At 63.0% G+C, this 11,582-nt stretch overlaps 1 protein-coding gene across 1 annotated transcript; it reads right to left on the reverse strand.

The window, feature by feature from the left end:
- Positions 1-709: 709 nt before the first annotated feature.
- Positions 710-7,731, reverse strand: LOC129196938 (scavenger receptor cysteine-rich domain-containing protein SCART1-like). Its single transcript, XM_054804905.1, is given in 12 exon segments — positions 710-966; positions 1,216-1,368; positions 1,578-1,661; positions 2,097-2,192; positions 2,914-3,051; positions 3,795-4,109; positions 4,193-4,255; positions 4,542-4,856; positions 5,215-5,529; positions 5,615-5,931; positions 6,819-7,137; positions 7,365-7,731. Coding segments are annotated over 12 exon segments (2,739 nt in total).
- Between the last annotated feature and the right edge of the window lie 3,851 nt (positions 7,732-11,582).

The following is an 11,582-nucleotide window of genomic DNA, read 5'->3' on the forward strand; positions in this document are numbered from 1 at the left end:
GACTGGGGACCTGGCAGAGCCAGGGAAGGGGCAATCCCAGCCCCGTGTGCCCCAGCAAGTGCCTCTGTACCCTGTGCCAGGACAGTGGGCAGCGGAGCTGCCTCCTAACCACTGTGGGAGGTGATCCATGGGACGTGAGACCCCCTGGGGCTGGATGGGGTGTTCAGGGCACCGCGGCCACCTTAGGGCTCGTTTCTGTGGGGCCACAGCCCAGGGTTCACCCCAACACAGCAGCTCTGTCATGGCCTCTGTGCCATGGGACCAGTGTGGCCCAGGCAGGGCCTGGGGGAAAGAGCAGCTGGGGAACCCCAGGGTGAGGAGATGGGCGCTCCCTCTGGGGTGCATCACGGGACCTTGCAGGGACCCATTTTTGCTGGAAACTGTGGCTGGCAGGATGGAAATGTCTCTGTCAGCAGGAATATTCCCCAGGGAACATGGGCTCTTGCAGCTCCACAGCCTGACCCTGAACCCACTGTTCCCAAGACGTGGCCCTTCCTCACTGCCATCTCCTTGTGCTCTGCTCCCCCCGATCAGCCTCAGGAAGACACCCCGACACCTGGGCAGGCAAGCACCAGCTCTGGGTCATACCCCCAAAGGCTTTTAATAAGAACAAATGTGGAGGCAGGGGGTAAACACAGGAGAATAAAACCAGAGGCAATGCCCGGCTGTTTCTGCTGCCCATGGGAAAAGGCAGACGGTTCCCTGGTGCTCACGGCTCTCCCAGCTGCACAGACCTCTCCTCACTCCTGGCTGCACCCAGCTGCACGGCAGGGACGGGCTGTCCTGGCCCGGGGCCCAGGGACTGTTGGGCACTGAGCTCTGGTGTCACAGCCTTTGTGTCCTCAGGGGGATGTGCCAGAGACACCTCGTCAGCATCGTCATAGCCTGTGCTCTCCGGGGACAGGGACCAGGCATCTCCCTCCACTCCAGGGGCCCCAGCACTTCTCTGGCAGCGCAGCTTTGCCCCTGCAGGCAGCAAGGCAGCCCATTGCATGTTCATCCCATGAGGTGCCCTCCTGGTCTCTACATCACCTTCCCCCCTTCTCCTCACCACTCCTGAGATGGTCAGATCCCTCTCCCACACCTGGTCTCCCCAAGGAAAACTCCCAGGGTAGGTTCCCCCATCCCAGGATTTTGGGGTCTCAGTATGGCAGTGATTCATCCAGCAGCAGGGATGGCACCCCAGGAACCGGCAGCGCTATCTTTGCCTCTCACCTCCAGGTGCATCCCTGGGTACTGCTCCCTCCTCTGGGGCCCTGGGCATTTCCCAGTCTCCCTGACCAGAGGCAGGATCCTCCCCAGGGTCAGAAACCTCCCTGGCATCATCATAGCCATCTGCTGGGTCACCTCTGGGCCCGACAGGGACGTCTGAAAGGAGAGGAGAGTTGGTGACAGTGAGAAGACACGTCCTGCAGAGCAGAGGATGGGAGGATGTGCAGGGACATGGGGCTCAGACACTGGTTTTGGCAGCACCACAGGAGACCCCTGCCTGTGTCCTCCCCAGCTCTAACAATGACACCTCTGTCCATCCCAAGTCTGCAGGGAGGAGAGATCCACCCCTTCCTGCCCCCCGTTACCTGGGGCTGACCCCGGACCATCCTCCTCCTCACTGTCCCCGGGCTGGGGCTGCACCTTGGTCAGGGATCCCTCTGAATAGGAGCCTGGAGAGAGGCGATGCAGGTGTTATGGGAGTGCGCTCTGCTGACCCAGCTTGGGCTCAGTGTTGCTGGGGACAGGGGACCCACCGAGCCAGGGCTGCGTGGGGAGGAGGGCTCAGGACTCAGCCTGCTCCCCTGGGACAAACCCCATCTCACAGGGGCTCCCAGAGCTGCCCTGGGACAGCCCCTTCCCTCACCCCTCAGGTGCCAGGTGGGACGCAGGGACAGGCAGAGAGGGGCTGTCCCCAGCTGGGATGGACAGAGCTGGTGGGGAGGAAGCTCCTCTCCCACGCCCACCACCTGGTTGCTGTCCCCACACACCCCACAGCCCCACAGCTGCAGGGACCATGGGCCAGGGGGCTGCAGGGGGGCAGCCTTGGCTGGGGGCCAGGGCAAAGAGCCCTGCAGGTGTGCCCCCCATCAGGGACCCACACCCACCTGAGCCGCTGAACCTCGCCTGCTTCTCCCACGCCGGGCTGTAACTGATCTCCTCGTACAGGGCCTCAGGGAAGGGCTCCCAAGCTCTCTCGGAGCCTGCGGACAGAGGCAGGGCTGGCTCAGGGATGGGCAGAGAGGGGACGGCATCCTGCTCTGCTCCACCAGCCCTCTGCCCCTGGGACAGCCCAGGGCTGGCCCCACAGCACAGCCCCACTGTGCTGTCCTGTCACCGCTGACACTTCCTCAGTAAAGGCAATGTCCCCATGGAGATGGTCAGGGGCAGCGACACCCTCACACCATCCCCTCAGAGATAGCCCTCGTGCCCCTCTGGGCCCTGGGCCAGGTCCCTGGTGCTGACCTTGGAGCAGCTCCTGCCTTTCCTCTGCCCCTGGAGCTGCCCCCTCCCTGCCCCATGGATCCATAGCACGGCCCCTGCCCTGCTGCGGGGTAGGTGAGGGTTGGACGGAGGAACAGCTTAGGGGCCTGATGCCACAGGGATGGACCCTGCTGTCCCATGCTTCTCCCAGCATCTCCCCTGCCCCACAGCCCCCTCCAGAGCTGCCCAGAGCACTGCCAGTGGCACATCCTCACCTGCCTCCCCTCTGCTCCCATCTCCCCCAGCCCAGCTCGGCCATTGCTCTCCTTGCCCCATCCCTAACTCCCCCCGAGTCTGGACTCTCTCTACCCCTTGCTGCTGGTGTGGCACATGGGGATGCAGGCAGCACACACTCTTGTCCCCCCAGCTCTGCCTGTACCCCTCACTGACACCCCACAGCCAGGAGGCATCTTCCCCAGGGACCATGGGGGAAGGACCCACCTCGGCGTCCAGCCCTAGCACTCCACACTTGCCTGGCCAGGAGGGCCAGGAGCAGGCAGAGAAGGGCTCCCATGATGATGCAGATGATGACGGGCAATGAGACTCTCCCACTGCCCGTTGGATGGCCCTGGGTGGGATCTGCATGGGCAGGAACACAGAAATAGCAGCAGCAGGCCTGGGAGAGGTGGGGGCTGGGACAGCCCAGTCCTGACCCCCCCTTACACCGGGGGGGTAAGGGACCCCAGGGCGGGAGTGATGGGGAAGCTCCCACCCTACCAGGTAATGACAGCCCTCCCAAACCCCTCCCCCACCGCTAACCCGGGGACACCTCTTGGGAGTTTCACACCCCAGCAAGGAGCCCCTTCCCTCCGGCTGTGGGTCACAGCCTGGCCCTGGGAAGACCCAGCGCTGATGGGGAGGACAGCTTACCTGCTCGAGGGGTTGGTGCTGCTGTCCTGCGTGCAGCTGCAGAGGAGGAGAAGGAGAGCAGGGCTGAGAGGCTGGGTGTGCAGGTACCAGGGAGCCTCCTCTCTGGCACGCCGTGTGTGTGTGTGCACGTGTGCGGACATCCCTGACACATCCCACCCAAAGTGTCCCTCCTGCGGGGCTGGTCAGGGTGGCCAGGAAGGAGCCCAGGGCCATGGGCAGGACAGTGCAGGCAGCCCAGGAGATGCCCCCGGGGGCTGCAGGGCCCTGCAGGCAGAGGCTGGAGGACATCCAGCCCCACAGAAGCTGCTGCCCACTTGGCACCAGGCTCCCAGGCTCTGCACAGACAGCCTTGCTCTCAGGAGCTCTACAGCCATGCTGGGACCCAGCAGGGAAAACGCCTGTCCCAGCTCCTTGCCAATACCCCCATGAGGGGCCCCAGCCCTGCCCCTCACCCGAGCAGTTGACGGCAGCGTCCTCCTTATGCCAGCAGGCACCGCTGTCCCCAGGCTGGGCCCAGCAGTCCTGCAGAGACGGCTCTGTCCCCCGGCACTCCACCTTCTCCAGCCAGATGGGGCCCGTCCCCTCCCCAAAGGCAGCCTCGCCCAGGGCAGACACTGCGGGGCCACAGCCCAGCTGCCTGCATGCCACCTCGGCATCCTGCATGTCCCATGAGTCGTCGCACACCGTCCCCCAGGAGCCACGGTGCCACACCTCCACTCTGCCCGAGCACCCCTTCTCGCCTCCCACGGCACGAATCTTCTCCCTGTCTGGAGAAGGCATAGACCTCTCAGGGCACGGCACAGCAGGCAGAGCCCTGCCAGCTGAGACAGGCACGCAGAGGAGCAGCTACCTGTGCAGCTTTTGGAGTTTGGGCACGTGGCCCCCAGGGCCGGGGGCGTTTCTGGCTGTCTCCCTGGAGAAGGAAATGCAGCGGTGAAGGGGCTGCTGCAGGGGGGTCGTGAGACCTTGCCTGGAGACACCTCTGCCTCCCCCAGGCACTGCTGGGAGCCCGGCTGGCAACTGCTGGTGAATGTGTGGGGCTCTGAGAGCTGAAGTCCCCTTTGTGCCACCAGCAGCAGCAGCAGCAGGAGGGTCTGGCATGGGAAGGAAAAGCCCCTGTGGGCTCTGTCTCTGCGTTTGACAATGCCCAGCAGGGAGCAGGAGCTGGGGATGCTGGTGCCCGGGTGGCTCAGAGTTACCGTTGCAGGTGATGTGGGTCTCATCTCGCAGGTCATCGCAGGACTGTGGGTCCCAGGGAGAGGAGGGACACTGCCAGAAGGAGCTGTATCTCTCCCCACACTCCACGCGATCCAGCCAGGCGGGGCCAGTCAGCCTGCCAGAGGTCGAGTATCATTCCAAGGATTTTGCATCCCCACAGCCCAGCTCCTTGCAGGCCAGCGACACCGTTTTGGGAGTCATTGAGTTGGAGCAAACGCTCCCCCATGTCCTGTTATAGAAAACCTGCAGGCGCCCGGAGCAGGTGGTGCTGTTCTCCAACCTCAGGGCCATGAAATCTGGGATGAAAGGCACCGAGGGGGAACAGGCTAGTCTGGAGCTGTGGGAGCAGGGGTACCCCTGCAGCCCCCATGTCCTCAGCCAGGCAAAGGCATGGCCAGCAAGTCCCCCTTGCACCAATGGACAAAGTCCCTGATGGACGACACCCCTGCCCTCCCTGCTAAACCTTGGGCACAACTGAGTTCCTCAGAGACCGTTGATGGGACTGAGGGGACCTGTGCATGGGTGTCCCCAGGATGGGCTTGGGCAGGGGCTCAGAGGCAGCCAGCGACAGCCTCGAGCATTGCCAGCTCTCCCCTTGGCCCAGCCTCCCCAGGCACTGGGCTCCCACCACAGCTCCCAGCTCCCAGCACAGACCTGAGCAGACGACTCCTGCGTCCTCTTTGTGCCCGCAGTCATGTTTCCCCCAGGACCCTGCCGGGCAGTCCCAGAGAGCAGCTTCGGCCCCGGAGCAGTTCACGCTCTCCAGCCAGATCTGCCCGGAGCCTTCCCCAAACCGAGCAGAGCCAACTGCCTCCACCGCCCCTCCACAGCCCAGCTGGTGGCAAACGACGGCGGCATCAGGCAGGTCCCAGCCATCATCACAGACAGTCCCCCAGCTGCCCCGGTAGTAGATCTCCACTCTCCCAGCACAGCGCCCGGACCCGTTCACCAGCCGGACCTGCCGGCTCCCTGCAGCGGGAAGAAACCCCAGTTGCTGTCAGGGGCTGGTGCCCACCCAGCCCAGAGCCTGGGGAGCCCCTGCAGTACCACTCACCCCAGCAAACGACCCCCACGTCCTCTGCAATACTTGCTGCCAGCACACTCTCGGCCAGGGAGGTGTTGCAGAGGGTCAGGTTGGCTTCGTGCCCTGCGCACCGCACCCCTCGCAGCCCCATGGGACCCGTCCCTCTCTCAGGCTTCGGGGGGTTGTAGGCTGTCTCTGCCTCTCCACACCGCAGCTGCCGACACACCACGCTGGCCTCCTGCATGTCCCACTGGTCATCCAGGACTCTGCCCCACGTCCCGCGCTGGAAGATCTCCACTCGCCCGTCACACCGGCTCCCTCCACCCACCAGCCGCAGGGATGCGGAGCTGGCTGAGCCTGGGGAGAGCAGCCACATCCCAGCCCTCAGCAGCACCAGAGAGCCCAGGAACCTGAGGTGCCTCTCCAGGCTCTGGAAACCTCATGGTGCCCTGAAGCTCACCTGCCTGCCCCCAACCCTCCGCAGTGAGCTTCAGGAGCAGGTTTCCACACTGCTGGTTTCCCAGTCCCTGAGCCTTCCTGGGCAAGACACTCTCTTGGCTCTTGCTGGGGCAGAACCACCCAGCACGTCCCTGCTGAGGCAGATGGGGCAGCTCCCGTAGGAGGGAGCAGCAGGTGGTGCAATGGCCTGGGGATGGGCAGCACCAGGACAAGCCTTGCCCAACCTCAGCGCTGGCACTGGCACTGCTCAGACACGGGGCAGCACACACATCTCTGTCCCTCTCTGCGCCCCTGGGGAACAGGGACTGGGAGCCAGTGTCCCTGGCAGGGAGCAGAGCGAGGGGGCCCTTTCTGACCAAACAGGCCCAGCTTGGGTCTTGAGCTGAGCAGAAGCCAGGGCAAAGCCCAGTCCTGCTCTGCAGCTCACACCCCTGCTCTGCTGCTGCTGCTGCTGCTGGGGACAGGCGGGCAGCCCCTCTGGGTGTGGGATTGGGCTCTGTGGGTCTGGGACAGGGCTGTCTGCAGCCGGAGGGATGGAGCTGAGCCCCACAGCCCCCGCATCATGAGAGCAGGGGACCCCAGGCCTGGCTCAGTCCTCAGCTCTCCCACATCAGAGTGCTCAGTCTGAGCACATCAAGCTCTCCACATCACTCCTGGTGAAGCTGGGGTTTCTCCAGGGAGAAATTCACCCTGCTGCTGCCATGGGGTCCCTTGCTTTGGGTGGCCATGTCACACCCCAGGGGAAAATGGAGTCAACACAGTGTTTTCCCACCACTCACCTGAGCAAATGACAGCAGCGACATTCTCGTGGGAGCATGGTGAGGCTCCCAGGGCAGTCACTGGGCACTGTCCCAGGTGGCCTTCAGTCCCATCACAGTGGAATGACTCTCTCCAGGTGGGGCCCGTGCCTCTCCCAAAATGCCCTCCTCCAGGAATGGACTCAGCAAACCCACAGTTGAGGTGGCGACAGAGAACGTGGGCATCCAAGAGGTCCCAATGGGAAGCACAGAGGGTGCCCCAGGTCCCCAGCACCTGGACCTCCACCCTCCCATCACAAGCTGTGCTGCCATTCACCAGCTTGAACCCTGTGTACTCTGGGGACAGAGGAAGATGAGAGAAGCTGCGTTGGTGCTCTTACAGCGTCGGTAGCTGGGGGACAGTCTAGAGGGACAGCCTTCCTTTCTGCTCCTTCTGCAGTCTCTTAGGGCTGCAGAAAACCACATCACCCCTCTTGCCTTCACACCCAGCACAGCACAGGCCCCATCCTGCTCCCTGTCCCCAGCTCACACTCAGCATTCAACACCCCACCCTGAGTCCTTACTTGTGCAGGTGAGACCGGCAGTGTTGGCTTGGGTGCAGGGCTGGTCCCTGGGGGACCCTCTTGGGCAGAAGGCAAGAACGGATTCATTCCCCAAACACTGCAGCTCTCTGTCCCAGATGGAACCACCACTTTTTCCAAAATGAGCTGCCCCAGGCATGGACAGGGCTACGCCGCACTGCAGCTCCCCACAGACCACGTCAGCGGCTTTGGGACCAAAGTCTGAGTCACAGACAGCTTTCCACTGGTTCCTGTCATAGATCTCCACTCGTCCTGAGCAGGGGCTGTCCCCTCCAACCAGCTGGACAAATCCTGGAGCAACCAAAGACCCCCGTGAGGTCCCAGAGCCCTCTGGCAGTTGCCTGGCCATGCCTCACCCCATCTCCAAGTTAGCCACAGGGAAAGAGTCCCACGAACACACCAGCATCTGCCAGTGGGTGCTGATGGCACAAACACACCACACACCCCCCAACCACTCTTCAGAAATCAGCACAGCACTCAGGGGCTGGCTTTTCTCCCAAACCCACAGGCACCACTTAAGTCAACTGCTGCTATTCTGGAGACCCTGGGCTGCCAGGAACTGGCCCCAGGCCCTGCAGCACCCAGAGCTCTTGGCCCCAAGGAGATGGGCCCAGGTGCTGTTGGCTGTTGCAGCCAGCTCTGCCACACCCAGCTCAGGGCCAGGCGCAGGAACCCCTTGGAGCCACCAGAAATGCACCGCAGTCCCACATGGTTCTCGGGCTGTTGGGGCACTGCTGGGAGATGGGACATGTCACAGGGCACAGATGCAGTGCGGGTGTACCTACAGTCACTGTCTGCACCAGCCCCCAGCTCCAGCACCTGCCCGGGGAGGGTCCTCAGCCAGGGCCAGAGTGCAGTGCCAGGCGTGCACAGCCCTGGCCAAGGGCTGGTCAGAAGGCAGGAGAGCGGGCAGAGGAGCAGCCCTGGGCTGTCACGAGCTCCCAGTGCAAGGACAGGCACCAAGGAGAGCCAGCAAGTGCTGGCCAAGGCCCTGTGACACAGGGCAGCCAGGGGCTGGGGTAGGCAGGAGAGGCTGGGCAGCAGGTCAGCACTGCCTGCACAGGGGTGTTTCCCTCTGGGCTGGCTCTCATGGGGTGACCCTGGAAGAGGCATGAGGTGGCCATGGGCCACCCTGCTCTTCTGCCCAAGCCCAGTGCTGTTCCCCTCTCAGCAGACCCTCAGCTTTGGGGGACTTGGGCCTGCGAGGGAACACAACCCAGAAGTCCCCGATGACCCTGGGCCCTTCCGTGGGGCTGTGGGTGGCCACGTGAGCTGCTCCCAGTGCCTCTGGCATGGGGGAACCAGGTCCTCGGTGCTGCCAGACAGCTCCTGTGTGTACAGGAGGAGAAAGTTGGGAACCAACAGAGACTGCGGGGCAGGGTGGGCATTCATTTCCCGCCCCAGGCAACCACGGAGGGTGGGCTGAGCCACACCAGGGGTCAGGCAGTGGCAGGTTCCCCCTGGGCTTTCCTCAGGGACCAGAGAAACCAGCAATGACAGTCCCAGCTCAGCAGGGTGACTGGCCACACTGGGTACTTCTCCAGTACCCCCATGTTTCCCTGAGGGCACAGCCAGGTCCCTTTCCTGACCCTGGCCACAAAGGTGGGAACGGGCTGGCCCCTTACCTGAACATGTCACTCCAGCATCCCGAAAGTGAAAACAGTATTGTCTATTCCTTCCTGTGTTTTTGCAGTCAGACAGGGCAGACTCGGTTCCAAGACACTGAACACCAGACATCCAAATGGGGCCAGATCCTTTTCCAAAGTCTGGATCACCATGAGCTTTAACAGCAGACCCACAGCCCAGTTGCTTACAAACCACTGCAGCATCAGACATGTCCCAGTCATAATGACACACGGTCCCCCACCGGCCTCGTTGTTTCACCTCCACTCTTCCAGCACAGCGTCCGCCACCATTTTCCAGCCTCACCTCCGCAGCACCTTCAAACACCAACATGGGAACAGTCAGGAGAGCACCGAGCCACAGACCACAGGTCTGGAGGTCCTTCCTGACCAGGCTGAGTCACAGGCACCAGCATGGGAGCCCTCACCCTTCCTTTTCTCTCCACACGGGCTGCAAAGGGCTGGAGGTGCCCAGCTCTGGCCCTGCTGGGCCATTCACCACCCCACAGCCTGAAGCACCTCCTCCCACCTCAATGACCCCCTGCCCATGCCCGTCTGCACACCGTGCCCGGCCCTGCACAGGGCACCGTCTCCTCACCAGCCCAGAAACCCCTGTACAGCCCCGTGCCCCCAGGCCCACAGCTCCCTCTCCCACCCAGAGAGGCACAGGCAAAGGCAGAAGTTCCATCGACTTGAGCAACATCTGCCCCTCATCTCAGCGGCACCTTCAAAGCAACCCCATTCCCAGAGGTGTCCCGATGACCCCACTGGAGCCCGCTGGCCCCAACTCCGGGACAAGGATGTTAGCACTTACCCCTGCACAGCTGCAGCCAGAGGAGCAGCCACAGCACCTGAGGGGACAGGAGTCCCTCCATCCCCATCCTCAGCCTTCTGCCCTGCTGGCACAGCCCTGCGGCACCCCACTCCCTCTCACGCCTCCTGGGGACTCACAGGGACAACGACGATGGGAGGGTAATATATGTCTGTCAATGCCGACCCAGCTGCAGGAGGAGCCAATCAAAGCAGCAGCACCTTCTTAGACGTTATCGGGAGTGATCTCCCCTCCGACACAGCCAAGCCCTCCAATGAACTTCTCCAGCACCGTTCATGACCATATATGAGGGACATAGATGTTTCGCTGCGGGTGTCATCATCACTGCAGTGGGGGATTGTCACGGGACAAGCTGGGTGTGGAGGGGAAATGGGTCTGTCACCCCTTGGCCCCTGCTGTGGGCACGGGGAGCAATGAGCATCTCCTCTGCTGGGTTCACCCAAGAAGCCAAGGCGTGAGTGTCCAGGCACCGCCACGCCATGGGAACCACGGAGCTGGGACTGCTCCGGGGTCTGTGTCAGCTTGGAAAGGAAACAGCCCCTGCCCCTGCTACAGCCCCCGCTGTGCTGGGAACAGCAGCCGGGAAAAGTCCTCGGCCAGGGGAAGAGCTCCATGCCAGGAGTGCTGGCTTGCCCATCCCTCCCCGCAGAGCCCCACGGCGGGTCCCTCGCAGGAGCCCGAGCTGGGACATGTCCCTGCCCTGGCAGCAGACATGCAGCCCCGAGGCTCAGACGTGTCCCTGACTCTCTGCGTGTCACCCAGGGGCCGTTATTCCCCGCAGGCAGATCGGGAGCCGGAGCCTGCAGGTGCACAAACCACAGCCCACGTGGCCTGGCAGCGCTCGCCGCGCTCCCCCCGCAGCGCCCTGGCAGGCAGTCTGTGGTTTCCTCCTGGCACCGTGCCCAGGCACATCCCTGTGGGGCCCCCGAGCCACCCCCACCCCGACTGCTCCAGCCAGGGCTGCAGGGGCTGCTCCTTCGGCCTCGCAGGCACGGGGCTGGGCAGCTCCCGGCCCCCGGCATGCCCCTCTGATGCACACACCCGCTCGGCACCGAGCCCCACGGCCACGGGCTGCCGTTGCTGACGTCACCTCACACCCTCCTAGTGCCACCGCTCTCTGAGCAGCACTTAGACTGATGGTGACCTCACAGCCCTCCCACTGCCAGCGCTCTCTGCTTGGGAGTTACAGTGACCGTGACCTCACACCCTCCTACTCCTGCTGCTGTGTGCTCATGGGTCACACTGTCACACGTGTGTGTGTGTGTGTGTGTGCGCGCGCGCGCTGTGTACAGGCTTCTGCTGACGTTGGTTCTTCCAAAAAGCCCTATTTGGGTGGGGTCTAAATGATTATTTTGATGACATCAGAAGCACCCACACAAGCCATATCCCTGCTCTTGGCCTAAAAGCTACTCCAGCACCAGGGAAATGACGAGCTCATGCACAAGTCATGGGCATACTCCTGGCCTATCCACTACTCAGCCACAGGTGATGTCATAGCATCTACCACTGCCATGTGCCTGTTCCTGGCTTATCAGGTACTCAGGCACCACTGACATCACAAGGACATTCACCAGACATCCGCCAGCTCCTGGCCTATCACCTCCTCAGGCACCAGGAGCCTCACAAGCACCTACACTATCCATAAGCCTGCTCCTGGCCTATCAGCTCCTCAGGCAAGAGAGACCTCATGGGACCCTGCACAGCCCACGGGCCTTCTCCTGGCCTATCAAGTGCTCAGGCACTAAT

Source organism: Grus americana, chromosome 27 (genome assembly GCF_028858705.1).
Source record: "Grus americana isolate bGruAme1 chromosome 27, bGruAme1.mat, whole genome shotgun sequence".
Taxonomy (NCBI): Eukaryota; Metazoa; Chordata; class Aves; order Gruiformes; family Gruidae; genus Grus; species Grus americana.